The sequence below is a fragment of the Phacochoerus africanus genome, chromosome 6 (assembly GCF_016906955.1).
Source record: "Phacochoerus africanus isolate WHEZ1 chromosome 6, ROS_Pafr_v1, whole genome shotgun sequence".
Taxonomy (NCBI): domain Eukaryota; kingdom Metazoa; phylum Chordata; class Mammalia; order Artiodactyla; family Suidae; genus Phacochoerus; species Phacochoerus africanus.
Genome location: NC_062549.1, coordinates 106,242,337 through 106,264,054, shown reverse-complemented (window position 1 = coordinate 106,264,054; position 21,718 = coordinate 106,242,337). Strand labels below are relative to the sequence as shown.

The 21,718-nt window shown below is 39.2% G+C and overlaps 2 protein-coding genes across 7 annotated transcripts in view; both read right to left on the bottom strand.

Annotated features, from left to right (window-relative positions):
- Positions 1–3,092: 3,092 nt before the first annotated feature.
- NRAS (NRAS proto-oncogene, GTPase) lies at positions 3,093–14,549 on the bottom strand. The gene is made up of 7 exons (XM_047784942.1): positions 14,343–14,549; positions 13,705–13,832; positions 11,190–11,368; positions 8,637–8,796; positions 7,185–7,308; positions 6,830–6,871; positions 3,093–6,726 (listed from the first exon to the last, which is right to left on the bottom strand). The coding sequence occupies exons 2-5, from the start codon at positions 13,813–13,815 to the stop codon at positions 7,189–7,191; spliced, it is 570 nt and encodes a 189-aa protein (XP_047640898.1). The 5' UTR covers positions 13,816–13,832; positions 14,343–14,549; the 3' UTR covers positions 3,093–6,726; positions 6,830–6,871; positions 7,185–7,188.
- Positions 14,550–14,599: 50 nt separating this feature from the next.
- The window catches only part of CSDE1 (cold shock domain containing E1), a 41,183-nt gene continuing 34,064 nt past the window's right edge, over positions 14,600–21,718 (bottom strand). For 5 of the 6 annotated variants that reach the window (XM_047784936.1, XM_047784938.1, XM_047784939.1 and 2 more), the window contains 4 exons: positions 18,800–18,978; positions 17,147–17,310; positions 16,278–16,410; positions 14,600–15,902 (listed from right to left, as the gene is read on the bottom strand). In XM_047784936.1, the coding sequence (XP_047640892.1) occupies positions 15,855–15,902; positions 16,278–16,410; positions 17,147–17,310; positions 18,800–18,978 (524 nt within the window). In that variant the 3' untranslated portion in view covers positions 14,600–15,854. Of the gene's footprint in view, positions 15,903–16,277; positions 16,411–17,142; positions 17,311–18,799; positions 18,979–21,718 lie in introns of those variants that run through there. The other variant, XM_047784941.1, reaches the window with a different exon arrangement.

Genomic DNA, 21,718 nt, shown 5'->3' with positions numbered 1-21,718 from the left:
GGCGTAGGCTGGCAGCTGAAGCTCTGATTCCACCCCTAGCCTGGGAACTTCCATATGCCACGGGTGTAGCCCTAAAAAAAAAAACCCCAAAGATAAAATTGTGAAGTGACATAGTTTCCATTTCTGAGAGTCTTGACTTGAAAAGATTCCACCACCACCCCCCCCAGTCCCCGGTGGCACTGAGGCATGAGACAGGTTCTGGCGCATCTTGCGTAGTCTTGAGTAGTCTCAGAAAAATTGGCAAAGAGGTGACCCTGGAAGAGTCAAGACAGTGGCAACTGGAACACTGAGGCTAAGCAAGTTATGTCTCAGTAAACCATGTCCTTCTCCCTGGAAACAATTACCAAATTGCAACTAAGAAATTTTGTTTTTGAGATCCCTCTTCAATACAATATAAAAGATAAATGAAGAAAAAAATTAAAAATAAAAAAGATGAATGAAGAGCGAAAGTCTATCTGGTTCACTGCCCTAGGCCCAGAGCAGCACAGTGCCTAGGCACATGGCAGGCTCAGTAAAAACCTGCTAAATGGGCTAGGAAGTAAAGTCATTAGGAAAATTTACTGAGCCAACAAAACAAACATATTTTGGAGTTCCCTTCGCGTCTTGGTGGTTAACGAAACCGACTAGGAACCATGATTATTCAGGTTCGATCCCTGGGCTTGCTCAGTGGGTTGAGGATCCCGTGCTGCTGTGAGCTGTGGTGTAGGTCGAAGATGCAGCTTGGATTCTGCGGGGCTGTGGCTGTGGCTGTGGCGTAGGCGGGCAGCTGTAGCTCCGATTCGACCCCTAGCCTGGGAGCTTCCATATGCTGCAGGTGTGGCCCTAAAAATACAGAAAAAAAAACGTATTTTGTGAGTGCATGTGGCTATGCCTTACAGTGGAATCCCAATGTTCTTCTCTGAAAGGAAATGTCACACCAGCTTTAAGAACAATGGGGTGAAAGGGGCACAGGCCTTGGTAATTTCAGTTCATATGCTATGCTAGAGTTTCACTCTGGACTTTAAATATCAAACTCCTCAAATTTACAAGCAAAACAAGCATAAACTTAGATTTCTTAATCTAACTTTCAAGATGTCTTTCAACCTCATTCCAATGATTAAAAAAATTCCTATCAGGGATGTTGGGTCTCAATTACACATGTGGAAAATTGATTTACGCTGTTTTAAAATAATGTACAAATTTTCCTCAGACAAGAATCACACAGAATTCACACAACTCAAGCTCCTACGGAGTGTCAATAGTGCCAATTTTATCACTCCCACAGCGGCCATTCCAGAAGATTGCTTTTCCTAACCTGGATAATATTTCAGTCTCCTGCATCAGAAGGCTCTGGCAGACAACTGCTCAGTTCCAACCACATCCTCCCTGGTTAGGCATGTAGCTGCCACTATCTTTAGAAACATTTAATATCGCTTTAACCCTAAACATCACAGGCATTACCCCTTGTTCTCTTTATATGGGCACCTACAAATTGATGGCAATCTGTAACTAGTTTTAAGGAGAGATTAAGCATTCTTTAAAGTTGAAAAGTAACATGCCCTGTTTCCACCCCCAAGGAGGTTAATAAGAAAACTATTTTGGTATTAAGCGCAAAGTAAATCGTGAATACACTGTCTCCAGACAAGTATTGCTTCAGTAGGTCTATGTCCAGTTGGTGAATCTGTACCTTTGATGTTCCTTTCCGCATTGCAAAGGGTATTTATCTGTATTTTGTATGTTCCTAGTGTTCCAGTTTTCTTTTATTAAGGTATAGGGCCACATTTCACTGCCCAGAGTTATATTTAAAGCATTACAAAGCATATCCTTCCCATTTCGATACTGGACACTGATTCTCCCTGTGCTCTCGAGTCATGGAACTGGACATTCTCTTGAAATGTGCACTAAGCAGTTTTGCAAAATGATCACTAGCACAACCTCTTGGCCCTTTTACATGTATTTATGGATATCAAATAACTAACGCAACTCCACTGGCCTTTTAGTGACCTTGAGAATTGCTTATCATGAGACTAGAAACCTTAATAGCACAGAGACGCATAGGCGGTCCCCTTGTATTTCAAATAAACAAGCTTCTTTAACTAGTTTTGCATTGTTCATCCCTCTACAGCTTTATTTTGCCAAGCAGAACAGCATCTATCATCAGTAAGACAATATTATGTCCTCCATTCCTTTCTCAGTTACTGAGGAGTCAAGTATTAACAGAACAAAATAGCTGATGTGAGGCATCATTGTCTGAAGGAGGAAATCTGTTTTAGATACACTGTCTATAATTCTCTTTTTCATATGCATTTTACAACCTAAAATATTTACACTCATCCCAGTAGCTAGAAATAGTAATTTGCTGCCTAAATTTGGTTTTCTTAAGCTTAATTCAAATACTAATGAGCTATATCCCTGCCTTTTTAAAGAAAAATGTGAAAAAAAATTGATCTTTGATAGAATGAACCAAGGTCCTCATAATCACTAACTAGGTTTGAAATCATTCTTTTATATCTCTTTAATTATGATTGGGAAATCTGAAATGTCCTAATTCAACTTCCCTACTTTGCAATCAAGGAAACTATTGGCCACAGTAGTAAAATGATAGCTGGAGTCCATGTTCTTTGGCTCCTAAACCTATGTTCTTCCAACTATAACAAGATTGGTAAACTGTGCAATAACGTAAAAACAGACCAAAAGATCCAATGGTAGTTTTTAAGCACTTCATACTAATGTGTAAGAATTGACAAAACAGATGTAAACCATTCCTGATATAATAAAGCAGGCTCTGGAGTTCCCATTGTGGTTCAGCAGGTTAAGAATCCAACTAGTATCCATAGGCTTTGGGTTCAAGCCTTTGCCTGGCTCAGTGGGTTAAGGTCTGGCATTGCTGTGGCTGCAGTGTAGGCTGGCAGCTGCAGCTCCGACTGGACCCTTAGAATGGGAGCTTCTATATGCCATGGGTACAGACCTAAAAAGGCAATAAATAAATAAATAAGTAACAAATATGAGACCAAATGAGGAACTCAGATCTTCCAAAGTTGCCCAAATGTCATATCCAAAAGTCTGAATTTAATTATTAGCTTTCAATAAAGGCACATCAGCGGAAAAACCAATTATGACTAAGCAAAGAACTTCCAGTTTTTATTTTTAAAACATTTAACAAGAAAAACATTCAACCAAATTTTTAAAAATTAGGATGGATTAATTTACAATAAAATAGTCAACTTAAAATAGCCCTTTTATTTAGGGCCAAAGAGGCCAATAGTTCCTGTTTAAACAGCAGAATTGCACAATTGATATTTTTTACCTATATTTGATGGCACAGATACATAAAAGTCACACAACTTCCACTGAGATCCTCTCTTCCCTCCAGAGAATTCATACAATTGCTTCTTAGGTCAGTAAGTACTCAGGCCTTTAAAAATTATCAGTTTCACTTTGAAATATATCTACAATTACTCTGATAATGAGAACACTTTTAAAACAATTCGTATATGAAACACCTTAAAATAATTCTGTGGCACATCAGGTTTCTTAAAGAAACAGCAAAGATGAAAAATAATGTACAAGAATTATAGTCCCTTGTTTATAGAAACCACCCAAATAAAATATTTTCTCTAATTATCCTGCTTCTTATAATTTATTAGCAGAGATGAATTACAAGAAGCAGAACGCACCATTTTTTTGGTTCTTGGTTGTAGCTGCCAGCTTAAGAGTTCATGACTAAATATAAGCAAAATATGACTATGAGCATAAATTCTGGAATGGAAAAAAAAATATCTCTTTGAAGTGTTTCTCTATCCTTGCTTTCAAGTCAAGACAAAAAATTCACAGCAGTTTAAAGGATGATGAAAGACAAAACAGGGGACCCACTACCATACATACTGAAGATAATTTTACCTATTACACTTCTGAAGTGAAAACTGTTAATAAGTATGATATTGTATTACCAAGTAGCATTCTATAGTAAGCTGTGGGAGCAAATACAGCACTCAACAGATTCATTTACAGATAGGCAGGGTAGCCTTCAGAAAGACCATCTCATTTTCACAATCTTGAACGTGCAACCTTTAAAAAACAGACAAACATAAAGTAATATGATAGCTGGCCAGGCACTTATTAACTTGGGGAAAGAGACTTTCAGATTTTGAGGTAAACTATAATTGTTTCCAGAAATCACGAACATATTCTAAAAACTATTTTATACCACACTAACTGAAGCTACTCAGTGTTTAAGTCTGTCATTCTGTTGTGCCAACATTCACACCAAAGTGTAACTTTTTTTTGGCTTCACCTGTGGCATGTGGAAGTTCCGGGCCAGGGATCAAATCCATGCCACGGCAGTGACCTGAGCCGATGCAATGACAACACCAGATCCTTAACCTGCTGCATCACAAGGGAACTCCACCAAAGTGTAACTTCTTAAGAAGCTATTAAAAGGACATTTCCATGTCTGAATTTTGGCCCCATTTAGATACTTCTGTGCTTAGAACATACTTGAGAAAACTAAAAGATACAAACATACAAGGGTCATGGGCACAGGAGCCTCAAACGAGTAGCTCCCCCCGCCCCCCAATTTGACATTAAAAAAAAAAAAAAAAATCAGTCAGTCACAGAGACAAGAGGAAGAAGAAGAGGAAGACAATGATGACAATTAGGTGATAAGCCTCAATCTATCCTGAAGAAAATGACAGAGCAATGTTCCAAGAGGAACAGAAGCAAAGGGGCAGAGTTTGTTTCCTGGTGTGGACTGCGAGAACGCTCAGAATTGACACCAAAGAGCACAACTCTCTGAGTTATTTATCCTCTGGGCACAGTGTGTTTCTTCTCCTCTTGTGAATTCCTTTCCAGACAAGATGGAATTTGCTTAATAAATGACCATTCCTATTAGAAGACGGAGGACCTACTCAGTAAGTATTACACATTAGACTAGAACAGAAAGTGGCCATTTTGGAACTAGTCTTTTATCAAGTTATCCAAGTCTATTTTTCATTAAAATTATCAGGATATCATTTGAAAATGGAAAAGCCAAGCCCTCCAAGTCCTCATAACCATTAATTATATTTTCTATTTTCTTCTTAAACAGCAATTGCAGTCCAGAGGCTACTTCTTGTTCTGAACAAACTCATCTGCTTATTATCTGATATGCAGACTAATCAATCAACATCCTGTTTTACAACCTTCAAAGAACATTATGAATAAAGAAAATTAAAAATTTTTTGATCTGAGGCATCCTCATTCTCAAAAACATGAGAAAAAAAAAATGGCTTAATGTGGTCACCATGTGGCTAAAAACAAGAGTCTAGATACCTTATTTACAAAGACTTCTAAGCTGACCTTCCTCAGGATAACAGGTTTTTCTAATCACAGGGAAAAATTTGTGCTAACTGACCTCTTCTTTCCTTGCAAGACTAACCACATGCATCTGGCAAAATTACTAGCTGGAGTTAATGGTGCAATGGGCAAACGTGGAAGAATTTCTTCCTCTGTGATGCTATTTGGTTCCCTCAAGTTTCAGAACTGTGACCCTGGTCTACTAGCACCATGCTTTACTCAACTGAAATAATTATCCAAGCCACTGCTGCTATGGGATGAAGGACAGAAGGTGGGGTGGAAGGGGACTGAAGGCAATTATACACATTATTAATTACTATGATACGCAGTGAAAATGCGTCTGCTTTAACATTTTTGAGGCTTAAGTATTATTGATCATAGCTATTAAATAAAACAGCATTAAATTTTTATACTTTTGAACCCGTGAATGTAGACTTTCAAACACGACCCAAATTTAAATATGAATGGAAGTTCACTGAATGTTAGATTATCAGTAAGCTAGAAGAAACAAATTACATTTTGTAGGTAGTAAACTACCCCCCCAAAAGTGGAAATTACATAAAATCTAAGTGAAATTATTCCTAATCGTTTATAGTCTCATTCTTCTCTTGGAAGAGCTCAAAACCAGGTCTCTAAAAAAACCAATTTCATGTAAGAAATGGCATCTGCTATCATATTGGTATATTATTTTCCTCAAAGCTAGATAGGTCATAGTCATATCTCAGACATTCATTTTCATGTATAACGGTTTCCGAGACATGTATTCCACTGAAGTATTGTAAAGGAAGTCTACAAACCACTTCCAGGAAAAAGGCACTTCATCACGAAAGTTAGATTTAATTACCAGAAAGTCCAGACGAGGATAGACTCAAAAAGTCAGTATTCACTTTTGTATTTCTGAATACAGAGCAGATGCCAGTTTATAGAATACAGCTGATAACATTACAAACAAACCAAAGAGCAACAATAACTATATTCTTAGGAAAACAGTAATTTATGACATTCCTCTGAAAACCAACACAGTTCCAAGCTCAACATTCAAAAAAAAAAAAAAAAAATCACCAGCAGAGCTCAAGACATTTTTTCTACAGAATTTCATGTTTCTACAGTTTGGTTCTCTGTTTCAGAGCATTAATTTCTTTTCAAATGAAAAACCTGGGGTGGTGGAGGTGTGTGTGTGTGTGTGTGTTGGGGGAGAACCCAAGGTGGAAAACTACTGGGGAGTAACAAGAGGTTCATTTCTCTGGTCAGACAACCAAGTGAGGAGGTAGTTATTCTGAGAACTTCTCAAATAGAGAATATTATACTGATCTACTGAGAGATGGGAAAGTAGCAGGAGCTTCTTTGTGAGACTGAAGATAGCAACAGGAATACTTCTCCTCCAGGGAAGTCAGGACCAGGGTGTCAGTGCAGCTGAAATAAAGACGGAATGTGTATAAATGGCACATAGAGAGTATCAGACAGTGTTATGAAATCAGCATAAATGATAATACATTCGTTTCCAAACATGTCCTACCTTGACAGTGGCTCTTTTCTGATGCTAGAACTTTAAAAGTATCTATAAGAAAAGAATACACACCATGTCATTATCACCCAGTTTTGATGTAGTGATCCTTCAAGCTCCTGGTAACACACTTCATATACAATATGTTCTAATTTCTAATATTACTGTCTGTAAAATAATTAAGTATTTTAAACAGAGTTTAGGTTACAGTGTTCTCAGAAAGGGTGCCATAAGGAAAGTAGCTTATTTTATAGTTATAAGTGAGCAAAAACTCCCAGTTAAATAGCAACATTGAAAAAACAATAGCAACACTCCTCCAAATTGCCTAAATAATATTTATAATTATGTCAAGAGACCACATGCTCACCTTGTTACATCACCACACATGGCAACCCCATACAACCTTGAGTCCCATCATCACTGCTGTTGAGTTTTTTCATTCGGTACTGACGTATTTCTCTTACCAGTGTGTAAAAGGCATCTTCAACACCCTTTAAAAGAAAATGATAAAAGATAGCTTAACAGACACAATCCAAGTTGTAAGCTTCTCTAATTTGTACTTCTTCATGTGGATTTAAAATTCCAATTATTAAATTACTGGCTGATAAAGTAGGATGATTTAAGAAGAGGATACTAAATTTAGCATTCCTATTGAATCATATTAACAGGCTGATAAACAAATGACACATTTTGCAAAAATAACACTCAAGCAAAGGAAAATGGATAATGTGGGACATAAGAGAACTATCAGATCTAAAGATTCCATTCAGGAGTTCCTATCATGGTGCAGCGGTTAACGAATCCGACTAGGAACTGTGAGGTTGCAGGTTTGATCCCTGGCCTTGCTCCATGGGTTAAGGATCCAGCATTGCCATGAGCTGTGGTGTGTAGATTGCAGATGTGGCTCGGATTCCGCATTGGTGTGGCTCTGGCTCAGGCCGGTGGCTGCAGCTCCGATTAGACCCCTAGCCTGGGAACCCCCATATGCCACAGGAGCAGCCCTAGAAAAGGCAAAAAGACAGACAGACAGACAGACAGACACACACACACACACACACAAATAAAAAAAAATAAAGATTCCATTCAGAAGGGCTTATGCCTTAAATATCGGCTGGCGTTGATGGAGAAAGAACTAATGTTTTATTTTTTGCTTTTTAGGGCTGCACCTTCGGCAAATGGAAGTTCCCAGGCTAGGGGATGAATAGGAGCTGCAGCTGCAGGCCTATGCCACAGCCGCAGCAACACCAGATCTTCAACCTACACCACAGCTCCCTGCAATGCGGAATCTGCAACCTACACCACAGCTCCCTGCAATGCTGGATTCTTAACCAACTGAGCCAGGCCATGGACTGAACCTGTGTCCTCATGGATACTAGTCGAGCTCGATACCACTGAGCCACAATGGCAACTTCTAGGACTAATGTTTTAAGTATCTTTAATCAAGAATCTTTATTTTAGAAATATTTGTGCATGTTTATGTAGGAGTAAAAAAAAAAATACCACATCAGAATATTAATAAGTTCATTTGGGGTTTAAACAGAAGATTAAAAAAAAAAACACACAAAAACAGAACATTAAAAAATCCAAAACAGGAGTCAAGGATCCAGCATCATTACTATTGTGGCTCAAGTTGCTGCTGTAGTGTGGGTTTGATTTCTGGCCTGGAAACTATCACATGCCTCAGGTGAGGCCGAAAAAAAAACCCCAAAAGCAATAAAGAATTTGGATCATATCTCTAGTGAAGAATCAACCAATCACACTGTTTTTTTTCTTTTTGCCTTACACAAACCCTTGCCAGATGCTGTAAGTTGTACTATACCTGTCTGGTTTTGGCTGAGGTTTCAATGAATGGAATCCCATAACTCTTGGCCAGTTCATGGGCTTGTTTTGTGTCAACAGTCCTTGTTGGCAAATCACACTTGTTTCCTACTAGCACCATAGGTACATCATCTGAGTCTTTTACACGCTTAATCTGTTCCCTAAAAAAGAGAATGTTATCATAAGATTAAACTTTTAGGAAAGAACAAACAACTGAGACAATAAAGAAAATATAGTGAGTTTTATTTAGCCTTTTTAGCATCTAGTATTGAGGTGGACTTTTTTCCTCCTACTTATAAAAGGCCTTGTATATTGGGGAGACTGGTTTAGATTCGATGCAGCAGCCATAGGGAAGCCAAATTATCAGTTCACCTTCTATCTTGACACACATGCCTCTGTTAGGCTCCTTGATTCTCTAAAGAGCTTGGCTATGGATTTAACTGGCAACTTGAAATCACACTCTAGACTAAGGTCTAAAGTATAAAAAGTAAAGCTTCTGCCTCCAAGTAACTTTCTGAAGCTCCCTTGAGAGTGACAGTATTTAATGAAAGACAGTACATCACTTTTCCAGATGAGTGGTATCCAAACATTTTCCTTAAGTCCAAGATATGAAATAGAAAATACCAGAACTGCTCTTATTAATGGGGGACTAAAGGATCTGGAACTCCTAACTGATAGCACTCCCTTCCATGACATGTCAGACATACATACAGCAGTTTGGAAACTATTGCTCCAGGTTCTCTTGACCAGCCCTATCCAACAGAATTTTTTATGATGATGGAAATGTTCTCTAGCTGTATTGTCCAACTATATCCACTAATCATATGAAGTAACCGAACACCTGAAAAGCCAGTAGCTACTGACGCCAAAGAACTGATTTTTAAAATCTGTTTAATTTTAATGAATTTAAATAAACACATATGGTTTGTGGCTACCATACTGTACAGCACTGCTCTAGACTCTACCCTTGGATTGCATACAATGTCATGTACTTGAAATGCAATTTTGGTGTGACGGCAGTAGCTTATGTGAAGGGAAAAAACAGCATAAGAAGAAAAATGATTTATAAAGATTCGGCAATTTTTTTTTTGTCTTTTTGCCTTTTCTAGGGCCTCTCCTGTGGCATATGGAGATTCCCAGGCTAGGGGTCGAATCGGAGCTGTAGCCACCGGCCTACGCCAGAGCCACAGCAACTCGGGATCCGAGCTGCGTCTGTGACCTACACCACAGCTCACGGCAACACCAGATCCTTAACCCACTGAGCAAGGCCAGGGATTGAACCTGCAACCTCATGGTTCCTAGTCGGATTCTTTAACCACTTCGCCACGACAGGAACTACATCAGCAAATATTTATTAGGTACTTGCCAAGTGTTGAGCATTTTAAGTGCTGCTCTTAACTCTAGGAGAAAATGGAAAGTAGAGCAGGCTTAGGAGAAGAAAACCAGTTTTGGACTAATTTGTTTCTTGAGTCATTATCTTCATATGGAGCATACACCAGGACTCAAGGCTACAGGCAGAACACTTGCATGAGCATTTACTCTGTGCTAAACACTGTTCTGAGTGATTTACATATTTATTAATTTTCAAGCAACTACTGGTAGGTACAACTATCTCCATACTCAAGAAAACCTAGGCACAGAGATTTAGTACTCTGCATCTAAGTTCCAGGACATGACGGAGCCAAGTTTCAACCCAGGCAGAGTCTATATTCTTAACCTTCATGTTATTCTGCTTAAAGAACACTGAGCTAAGAAAAGGGAGCCCTGGGTTTTTGGTCCTGGATCTACCACTAATAACAATCATAATGACAAAAACTTAACAAGCGAACCTCTGAACTCTGTTTCTGATTCAGTAAAATAAGAATGCTGTACTAGAATTTTTTATGGTTCAAATTTTAAGGTTCTGCAGAGAAAGACCATCTTTACTTTCCTCTGCCCAATTTATTCCTTCCTGCTATCTTCTCTATTACTTAGTGAAGGCCGTTTTTCAGAGGTGTTTTTCCTCTCTAAAACCCCCTTGCAATCTCTCATAACAACACCTCTAGGTTTTTTTTTTGGTCTTTTTGCCATTTCTTGGGCCGCTCCCGCAGCATGTGGAGGTTCCCAGGCTAGGGGTCGAATCGGAGCTGTAGCCACCGGCCTACGCCAGAGCCACAGCAACTCGGGGATCCGAGCCACGTCTGCAACCTACACCACAGCTCATGGCAACGCCGGATCCCTAAACCACTGAGCAAGGCCAGGGATTGAACCCAAAACCTCATGGTTCCTAGTTGGATTAGTTAACCACTGAGGCACAAGGGGAACTCCAACACCTCTAGTTGTGGATCACTCCCATTAACAAGCTTCATTTATGTATTATTACGCATTCCAGCCGTAATAGGTTATACAAAATAAACTGTGACATTAACTTTCTTTTCTGTAATAACCCCAGATTCTCAATGTCACAATCCAATACCAATTCTTTTCATAATTAAAGAGATATATCTTCCCTAGTGTGGTACCCTCATCCCCAACCCAAACAAGATCCTTTCAGAAAAAACAATGCTCCTAGTACCTGTAGAGGTTAATATCTGCAAATGATTTGCTATTATTGATGGCAAATACACAAAGGAAGCCTTCGCCTGTCCTCATGTATTGGTCTCTCATGGCACTGTACTCCTCTTGTCCAGCTGTATCCAGTATGTCCAACAGGCAGGTTTCACCATCTATAACCACCTGTTTTCGGTAAGAGTCCTGGGGGTGTGGAAGGCAGGGGTTGGGGGGGGGGCAAGGAGAGAGGGAGATGCCATTTGTATTAAAAATCACAGGGAATGCAATACTACTGCCAAGGTTAAATAAGCTCCTAACCAAGTCCATTTCTGTCTCTTCCTCAAACTACTAATATATAGTCACAAACAGAAAGTACTTAATGCCACCCTAGAAAAGCCCCAAGTTCTGTATGTCTGCAGAAAGGAAAATGTGGTCACTCTGTTCCTGGAAAAGATGAAGAAAATGTGGTAATACAAAAGACAGTTCTAATCCACTTAGACTAGAGATTAGGTTCACAGTGTATTTCACTAAAGTATGGACTGGATCGCTCTTATTTGAGCTGTTTATCATCCGTTTGTAATTTTAAACATACCTCCACCAATTAGAACTTAGCCCTGGATATAGGGTCTTTTGCATTTAAGACTAAATACACAATTACCTTTTATTTCAAAATTATAATACCAAAATATTTTTCTCATCATGACAGATTATACCTTTGGGAAATATTCCTCAATCAAATTGCTAAAGGTTCCAAACACAGTATAGTTACATTAATTCCTCAGGAACATAGACATGCACAGATCATATTAAAAAATACTTTCGATTTGGCTCTAAGGCAAAAATTTTACTTGTATTTTAATATTTATGTTCTGGAGTTCCCGTCGTGGCTCAGTGGTTAACGAATCTGACTAGGAACCATGAGATTGCGGGTTTGATCCTGGCCTCGCTCAGTGGGTTAAGGATCTGGCGTTGCTGTGGCTGTGGTAGAGCCCAGTGGCTATAGCTCCGTTTAGACCCCTAGCCTGGGAACCTCCATATGCCATGGGTGCGGCCCTAGAAAATAGACAACAACAAAAAATACCAAAAAAAAAAAAAAAATTATGTTCTGGGAATTCAGTTCAAAGAAAATAACCTCATCACACTTAGTAAAGATCTAGCTCCAGAAATGGTATGCAAAATAGTTTGCCAGCCCACTGAACAGCTCCTCTGTAACTCACTCTGATGTGGGATTTTAATATACTTTTAACATAGAAGTCACACTGCCAAAATTTCTTTGAAGCATGAAATATGGTCCAATGTATGAGTGTTCTGAGGAAATGAGCAAAAAAAACAAACACAAAACAAAAACCATAAAGCTATGGTTTAGGTAAACTAATTTATGATAATACAAGTCAATGAAGTGGTTATTTCCTGGCAGGGTATGGGGGTTTGACTAGAAAGGAGCATGAAAAAACTCTCCTGGGCATTAGAAATAGTCTATATTTTTATCTACATGGTGGTTACATGGTATACACAAATTTAAGATATAGATAGAATAAAATATATTTTATTTATTTTATAAAATATAAAATAAATAAATAAATATTTTATAAAAAAATATTTTATAAAATACAAAATAAATAAAACTGGAAAAATAATAAAATGTTCTAACCATGAACACTAAAGCTATTAAGCCTAAAATAAATTCTGCCAAGGACTAATGACTAATTTTTAGTAATGACTCTATAAGAATTAGCTTGCCTTAAGCACTCAGTGGCTGGGTGGTAGGAAGACCAGGGTGTGGATTAAAATAAAATAATCTCTAGAATTAGACATTTCTAAATTGAATAAGATTACAAAATTCTGTACTTAAAGGACTTTAGATGCCATTTACTGAAGCCCATGTGTAACATGAACTCTCGCAAAAACAACAGAATCTTTAAATAAGTAATAGTTACAGCAGTGCTCTACCAATCACAAAATTTTAATAGTTTTTCACAACATCCCTTGAGTGGCAGGCAAAAACAAGTTTATTGTAATTTAATAGATGAGGAAAATGAGGCTCAGAGAGATTAAATGATTTGCTCACTATCACATAACTACAGAAACTGCAAAGAGGGACCGTATTCCTAGGCACAGTGACTCAAAATTTCATACTCTTTCTACCCCAACTCAGTCTCAGCTGCTTCAACTAGCTAAAAAACACCCATCTCTGAATCCTTTATCTCCATCCTGCTATTATTCAGTTATTCTATCTATGGCCCGTGCTTCTTTTTAACAGAGCTGTCATATATGTAGAAACTTAGAGTTCAACATTGATTCTGCAATAGTTTACAAAACTGATTTTAGAAAATCTTCAGTAGCTAATAAAGTGAACCCTTATTCACAAACATGGAAAGCTTTACTTATTGTATTACTGAACACAGTGTCCCAAACAATTTTTTACTTTCTCTCCAGATTACTCCTTTAGTTAAAGTATAGCTGAAGGGGATGGGAAAGGGAATGGCTAAGAGTAAACCTAGAGAGCGGCTAAGGGTCAGCGCACTACCACTGGGCCTCACCTCTATGGTGGGATCATATTCATCTACAAAGTGGTTCTGGATTAGCTGGATTGTCAGTGCGCTTTTCCCAACACCACCTGCTCCAACCACCACCAGTTTGTACTCAGTCATTTCACACCAGCAAGAACCTGTGGGAAAGCAGTAGTTAGGGTTAACTGGCGAACCACATCTACAGTACTTCAAAGCTTTCTGTAATCAATAGTAACTAAAACCAGAGTTTGAAATGTATCGGTTCCATACTTTCATTCCCACTTGGTTCTCAAAGTGATTCAGGAGTGCAAAAACATTTGCAGGTTACTGTTGGCCACAGAATTCTGGATTAATGTTCCAGCTACCCCCACCCTCATCTATTTTTCAAGTCTTTGGGCCCCGCCCTCAGCCTAGGGTAAAGGAAACCCTTCTTCCTACTCGTCCTGCAAATCTTCTCAGCTCTAGGGGGCGGCCTTCAGGTGGCCCCCTCTTCTTACTCTCCTACCCATATCCAAAGAGCTCCCCCATAAGGGATCAGAACGAAAGACCCCCCCACAAACCTCCCGCCCAGGGCCTTTGTCTCCAGCTCCCAGGTTCCGCTCGACTCCTGGCAACAAGGAGTCATCAGTATGCTCCAAAGCCGAATGCTACACACGCCAAAGCCTTACCTCAAGCTCCGCTGCCTCCGCTTGGGACAGATTAGAACCACAACCGGGAAAAATGTTGGAGACCCCGGAACCGCCATGAACAGCCCCCACCAGGGAGCGGCACTTCCGGCCCCGCCCGCTACGTAATCAGTCAGCGCCCCGGGCGCCGGAGTCCCCGCCCCGGCCACGTGGGCCTCCGACCCAGAGTCACGCGGCAGGCCGCACCCAGACCCGTCCCTCCCATACAGGACGCTTTAATAATGAAAGCGCTTAGGTGCTAGTGTCTCAAAAATCAGTAAAACTTTATTCGCTTCCATTCTTTCGCCATTAACAGAAAACCGGAGAAAGCAAAAATGTTATGTTTACAAAGATAAACGGCCTCTTTACCCAGAGAAGATCAAAACCTCAAACGACAACGGGGAAGACAGAAGCACCCTCCCCCACATCCCCTGAGCTGACCCTTGTCATCTTAAGACAAAGCCTTTAGTCCACTGGCCAGGGACCCTGTATATGGCCAATTCAAGATGAGGGCCAAGAAATCAAGACCAATCCGTTCCCGTGATATAAAGTTGAACATAAGCTACACCAAGGGTCAAGTGCCTGTATTTTTACAGGACACAGGAACCAGGCGGCTACTATAAAAAAAACAAGATTCATTTCAGGCACAACTTTTTTATTTTCTTGTTTTGTTTTGAAATCATTAAAAGAAACTGGGTCCTAGAAGCTGCAGTGATCTAAGCAGCAGCAAGTTTGTGCATTCGTCTTTTTTTTGTTTAAATATGTTTAAATTATCATACTGCTGGCACACCTCATTTGCATGAAATTCTGCACCATACATACTAATTGTAGTAAAGTTATCCCCCAATCCCGGGGGGGGGGGGAGAAAAAAAAAAAAAACCCTACTCTGGAAGATAATTTTCACTGAAATCTAACCAAACTTGGTTAAGTGGACTTTTTGACAAGATTATAAATGATATGAAAAATAACATTTTAACATTTGGCCATCAACTTAAGGAAATGGTTTGCCTATACAAATTTTTGTAATTTTTAATGTATTCTACCCTCATATAGTCCTCAGAATTAAAGCATAATGAAAAGGAAAGAAAAGGAAAAAGAATGCAACTGAGTGCTAAGGCAGAATATCTTGCCAGAAGTAATGAAGGTATATACTAAATACCAAGTGCAGAATTTCATTGGGCCAACACGATAACAGTCTGTATCACTTACACAGGCGAAGTGGATTTTGCAATTACCAGTTGCGTTAAATGCACCAAATAAAGCTCCTAAAATTGATACTATAAGGCGCCACCTTAAGTTTTCCAGGCTGCAACTGTGCATAATTTTAAAATGGTTTTCTTAAATTTATTTATTTTTTTAAACATAACACGAGGAAGGTGTTAAAACTGGTGTAATAGCTCAATATAATAAGTATTCCAGATTTTGGGAGGGATGAAAAGGGAGATATTCAGAACCCTTCACCAGAATCCCCCCAACTTGATCATAGTGGATTAATGATGTGCTTTGTGGATGTGGTTAGTCAATGACACCAGCTTGACGGATCTTTCTTTCTGCACCAAATCCCTGTGAAGAAATAAAATTGCAGTTAATGACACACAGTACATTCACAATTCCAAAATGGACTACAAAAGCATTAAACTGTCTCAGCCACCACAAATTCTTTTGCAGAAAAGAACTGGACATCTTACAGTAAGCCATCCTGATCTATTGCCTAAACTATGTTCAAAGCATCAAGAACACCACGAAATGTGCTTCTTATTGTAAACAACTGTTATGTTAGTGGCTGAAACAATGGGCAGGGAATCCTAACTCGTTATAAGTAACAGTGCAGCTTCTTGGTAAATTAAGCTCTCTGAGCTCTCTGAGTCTAAAATAGGACTTCAAGTAGAATATTGGTCTGTCAGTGGTTGTGCCCCCAAACCTTGTACACCTTCATACCATTGAGTTATCTGGTCCCCTTGGCTGACGAAGAACCATTAGGCGAGGAGCACTGGCATCATCCAGGGTGATGTTCTTCAAGCGATTGACCAGCCTATCAGGTCGTGGAGCTGCAACAGCCTTGGGGCCCTCACTGTGACAAAATCAAGAAGTGAGAAGTAACACTTGGTAAGAAGATGGTACTTGCAGAGGAGTGTATTTTCACCTAACCAAATGACTCAGTTTTAATGAGAGGGGACTCTTGCCTCACCTAGCTAAGCACTAGCTGGAAAGACAGGACAGACAAGTTCGTTGTTTTTATTCCCAACTCAAAGTTTATTACTGCGTAGGAGCTGGAAGAATCGTTTGAGTGAGGGGCATCCCTATACTGGTCTGCAACTAGAAAGACCAGTTCCACAGACATTACAAAACAAAGTAGCAGGTATGAAAAACCTTAGAAAAGGAAAATATGAAGAAATATTTCCAGAAACTCTCAGCTCTTCACATGCTAAAATGTTATTAACCAAAACAAAAACATAGTGTAAAAATTATAAAATTAGAATTTTATGCAGCATATAACCTAGAAATTGCTTGATGGAAGAAAAAGAGCTAAGCAGAATCCTTCAGAACTATATAATCTTTTTATACTTAAGACTTATTATACTGTAAGTACCCAATTAATGTTTCATTGGGCCACATTTATGGAACTAAAATTTAGACAAAGACAAGAGGTTCAAAAAGAGGACGTATCAAGAAATAAGCAGAAAGTGGCAAGAGGATAACAAAAAACAGTGATGGAAAAGTGAAGAAATACGATGAAGCAGAGATTACAAAAGTCAAGAGACAGTCCTGAGAGATTACTGATCAACAACAATTAACAAAAAACTCACCAGACTCGCCAAACATTACAGGCACTGCACTTGCCAGTGCGCTGATTAAGAATCACTGAGAATTCCACTTCATCTCCTGCCTGCAGCTCAATGCCATCCTGAACTTCTTTCACATGGAAAAAAAGCTTCTTGCTATCTCCTACTTCATAGTTAATGAAGCCAAACTGAAATTAAAAAGATAGTAGCTAAAAAAAATGACATACCACAGGTGAGAAAAGAAACTCATTTTGAACAAAGAACAATGCTTGATCCTAACTAGAAGGGGATCTTATAAAACATGGTGTCAATGCTGAGGTTCAGCCGCCTGAGCTGTAATACAACCACACTTGAGTCTGCAGATCTTATCAGGAAAGTAATATATCTGAAATCAGTGCCATTCATGCTATCACAGCTTGAGAAACTAAAAAAGGTGTCTTGTGCCTTAATACATTGCATAAACTAAGTTTCTGAATTAAGCAAAATTAATAGGAAGCTGTTACTTTAACATATGTATTGTTTTGATCCCTTTTAAAATTACTAAGCTGGGTTATCATATTATTAGAAACAGCCATACAAAAAATGTTGTGGTCTGCTGAATAGCACTGGGAACTGTATATAATGACTTGTAATGGAGTATGATGAAGGATAATGTAAGAAAAAGAATGTGTGTATCTGTATGACTGGGTCACTTTGCTCTACAGTAGAAAATTGATGGTTCTGTAAACCAAGTATAATGGAAAAAATAAAAATCATTAAGATATAAAAATGTTGGAGTTCCCATCGCGGCGCAGTGGTTAACGAATCTGACTAGGAACCATGAGGTTGCGGATTCGGTCCCTGCCCTTGCTCAGTGGGTTAACGATCCGGCGTTGCCGTGAGCTGTGGTGTAGGTTGCAGACGCGGCTCGGATCCTGCGTTGCTGTGGCTCTGGCGTAGGCCGGTGGCTACAGCTCCGATTCAACCCCTAGCCTAGGAACCTCCATATGCCGCGGGAGCGGCCCAAGAAATAGCAACAACAACAACAACAAAGACAAAAGACAAAAAAAAGACAAAAAAAAGATATAAAAATGTTGCAGTTTTGTGTTTTTATAATCATTAAAAAAAAGGGGATAAAATGAAAATTAAAAATCAAATGGGAGTTCCCGCTATGGCACAGCAGAAATGAATCCAACTAGGAACCATGAGGTTGCGGGTTTGACCCCTGGCCTCGTTCAGTGGGTTAAGGATCTGGCATTACCATGAACTGTGGTGTAGGTTATAAACACGGCTCAGATCTGGCACTGCTGTGGTATAGGCCGGCAGCTGTAGCTCCCATTAGACCCCTAGCCTGGGAACCTGCACATGCTGGGAGTGCGGCCCTAAAAAAAGCAAAAAAAAGCAAAAAACAAAAGAATATGACTATAGCAGTTCAGGTTACTGCAGAGGTGTGGGTTCAATCCCTGTCCTGGTACAGTGGGTTAAAGGATCCAGCTTTACGGCTGTGGCGCAAGTCGCAGCTGCGACTCAGATTCAGTCCCTGGCCTGGAAACTTCCGTATGCCACAAGTGTGGCCATTAAAAAAAAAAAAATGTTGATGGTTCCCCCCATGGCTGAAAAAATGTCAAGGTTTTGGTCATTATTTGGTTATTCACTTATAAAAGGATCAAATTCAGATGCAGAGATATTACCACTTACCTGATCTTTCACACACTCCACTGTGGCCCTACGCAGGGGTGTGATGTTGTAGGCCATAGTCTGTGCATTTTGGCCCAAGACACACAATTGGAACTTGACACTCTCCCCTTTCTGTAGGCAATCCCCTTTGTTGGCCATCCCAACTATGCCAAATGGATAGACCTCACCCTTCATATCCCCTGTAAAGAGAAACAGGTAAAAATCTAAAAGCTAGTATTTTACAACAGCCCTCTGCTAATGGTTCTAATAAATGTATAAACAGGTTGCTAAAAATACATTCTCTTAAGAATTTTTTTTATAACTGAGAATTTTTTTTGGGCTATGCTCTCAACATGTTGCCAGGCCAGGGACTGAATCCATGCCATAGCAGTGACTCAAGCCACTGCAGAGACAATGCTGGGTCCTTAAAGCCACTGTGCCACAAGGGAAACCTGAGAAGTTCTACCTTAAAGCTTCAATAAAATCCTAAATGCTAAATACCACCACAAAGACAAATGAGAATTTGTGCTTCTTCACCTTAGTAGCTAATGGACAGTTTTAAACCACATTTGTGTAATTAAAAGTAACACTATCACTCACAATCTTATTACTTTTGAGCTTTTTAAAGCACTATGGGTGGCTAATATGATCCACTGGATTATTCTCTTCTGAAGTTCACAATATGAGCCAACCAGTCAAAAACATTTATGATCCATACCCAATTGGGCATTAAACTACAAGCCAGGCATAGGCAAAAACTATGTAGATAACTTTCTTGGCACTCTACCTCCTTTCTTTTTTCTGATTGTGGCTCCTTCAAACCAATAGGCACCTTCTCCCTAGATCAGGGCTCATCAATTGTACTTTCTTAAAGGGCCAGATATTAAATACTTTAGCCTTGTAGGATCCTGTCACTGTCACAACTACTCAACTTTCCTGTTGCAGTGAGAAAGCAATCAAAGGCAGTATGTAAATGAATGGTTGTGGTTGTTTCAAGAAAACTTTATTTATAAAAACAAGCCATAACAAGAGTTCCCACTGTGGCTCAGTGGTAATGAACCCAACTAGGATTCACAAGGATGTGGCCTCACTCAGTGTGTTAAGGATCTGGCATTGCCATGAGCTGTGGTGTAGGTTGGCAGCTATAGCTCCAATTCGACCCCTAGATTGGGACCTTTCATATGCTGCTGAGTGTGGCCCTAAAAAAGCAAAAAACAGGAAAGAAAAGAAAACAAACACAAGCCACTGTATTTGCTGAGTTCCGCCCCGAAGTAAAAAGTTGGCTAGAGGTTAGTAAAGACAATGGATAAAAACTGGGCCAAAGAGTTCAGTTTCTTATCAGAAGATGAATTCACTGAATCAACAAGGTGGAAGAGAGGAGAAAAACATCAGAAAGAAGAGGAAACTTCAAAACCTGGAATGCTTTTAACCATTCTCTTCATGATTATAGGGCTAAGTGAAGATTTTCTTTTCAAACATACAGGAACTAAAAACTTTGAAGAGCATACTTCCAATAGAACAAGTCATGCAAAGGATTAGAGACAGCCATTTATCAAACACTTGTTCATATTATCTTCATTTTAAAGATGAAGAAACTGAGCTAGGGAAGATTTAATGAATGTGTCTAAGGTTAAATGGCTAGGAAGTGGAGAGCTGGTGTTCAGATCTAGGTCTGTCTGGCTCCAAAACCCTTGGTCTTGTACAGGGTTAGTTGTGTTCCTAAATAATAAGAGCTATTCCCCCCACAAAGTGGGGAAATGCGACCTGTCTAGTCTCAGAAACCTCTAGCCTTAGAGCTTTCAGGAAAGTTTCTGTTTCTACAAATCCTTGTTTTGGACTATATCCTTCCTTTGGACTATATCCTATATATAGCCGGTGGTGAACAAAAAGTGGATTGGAGGTTGGCGATGTAAAAGTAAAAATGGCATAAAAGAGGAGAAAAAAAGGGCATTTTGACATTATCTCATGAGTTTTAAAATTAGTTGCCCATGTCCTCACAGCCCTCTTAAAGGTACAGTGTCGCCATGGCATTAGTTTAAGACTTACTTGAGTCAATTCATATTTGGAGGTCCTAGTCCTCTGAAAAACAGAAATTCCTAAGAACCTCACATGGCCAAAATGTTTATCAAGGCTCATTTCCTTCTTTCAAATAGCCTGCTGTTCCCCACTTTATATTCTCCTATGACTCCCAGATGACACAAAATTTATTCTCTTCATGAGTTAAGGCATCATCTTTGGTCGGAATTTCAAATCCTCTCACCAACCCTACCCTTATAGTAATTCTGCTATACTAATCATCCAGTGTTCCCTACTACCATTTATACTGCAAATTTATTTTATGCAAAAAGTTGGTCTTTCTGGTGTTATTTGTTTGGGGTAAGGGATGGCACCAGAGTAGGAGTTACCAAAGATGGAGAGATAAAGGCAGAAAATGAAAATAGAGGGAGGCTTGACTAGAGACAAGTAGTAGGATCCTCATGGAACCCTAGCTATTAAGTAACGGATATAGAAAACTTTTATAGCAAGCAAAAATTTTTATAGAATTGAATGCTTACTAGGAAATTCTGTAAATACCGATGTAAATAACCAGTGAATAATAGAGGAAAACTATAAAGTTGTACTAAACCCAGCCAATTGTGAACGTCTGATTATCAAATATTAAATGTGTATTTTTAGTGTGAGATTTTGTTCTCAGACTATTTCAATAAAACTCAGAGTTGGGAGCTAGCTCACATATCAGCCATATGCTCATGGTAGTCATTTGATCACAACATAAATCCAAGCTAAAGGGGATCTCATTTCCAAGGGAATATAAAAATAAAAACAAAGCATGGTGAGAAAAAAAAAAAAAAACACTTTTTCACAATTCAGATCCTAAGGAATCTAAATAAGCACTATAACACCACATTCTTAAATCTTCAAAGCCCTCATTTGAAGGTT

Coding starts and splice junctions, on each gene's coding strand:
- NRAS (XM_047784942.1), bottom strand. CDS start 13,815: ATGACTGAGTACAAACTGGTGGTGGTTGGAGCAGGTGGTGTTGGGAAA. Junction 11,369..13,704: donor AATATGATCCCACCATAGAG/GTGAGGCCCAGT, acceptor CCACACCCCCAG/GACTCTTACCGAAAACAGGT. Junction 8,797..11,189: donor GCAGATATTAACCTCTACAG/GTACTAGGAGCA, acceptor TCTCTTTTTTAG/GGAACAGATTAAGCGTGTAA.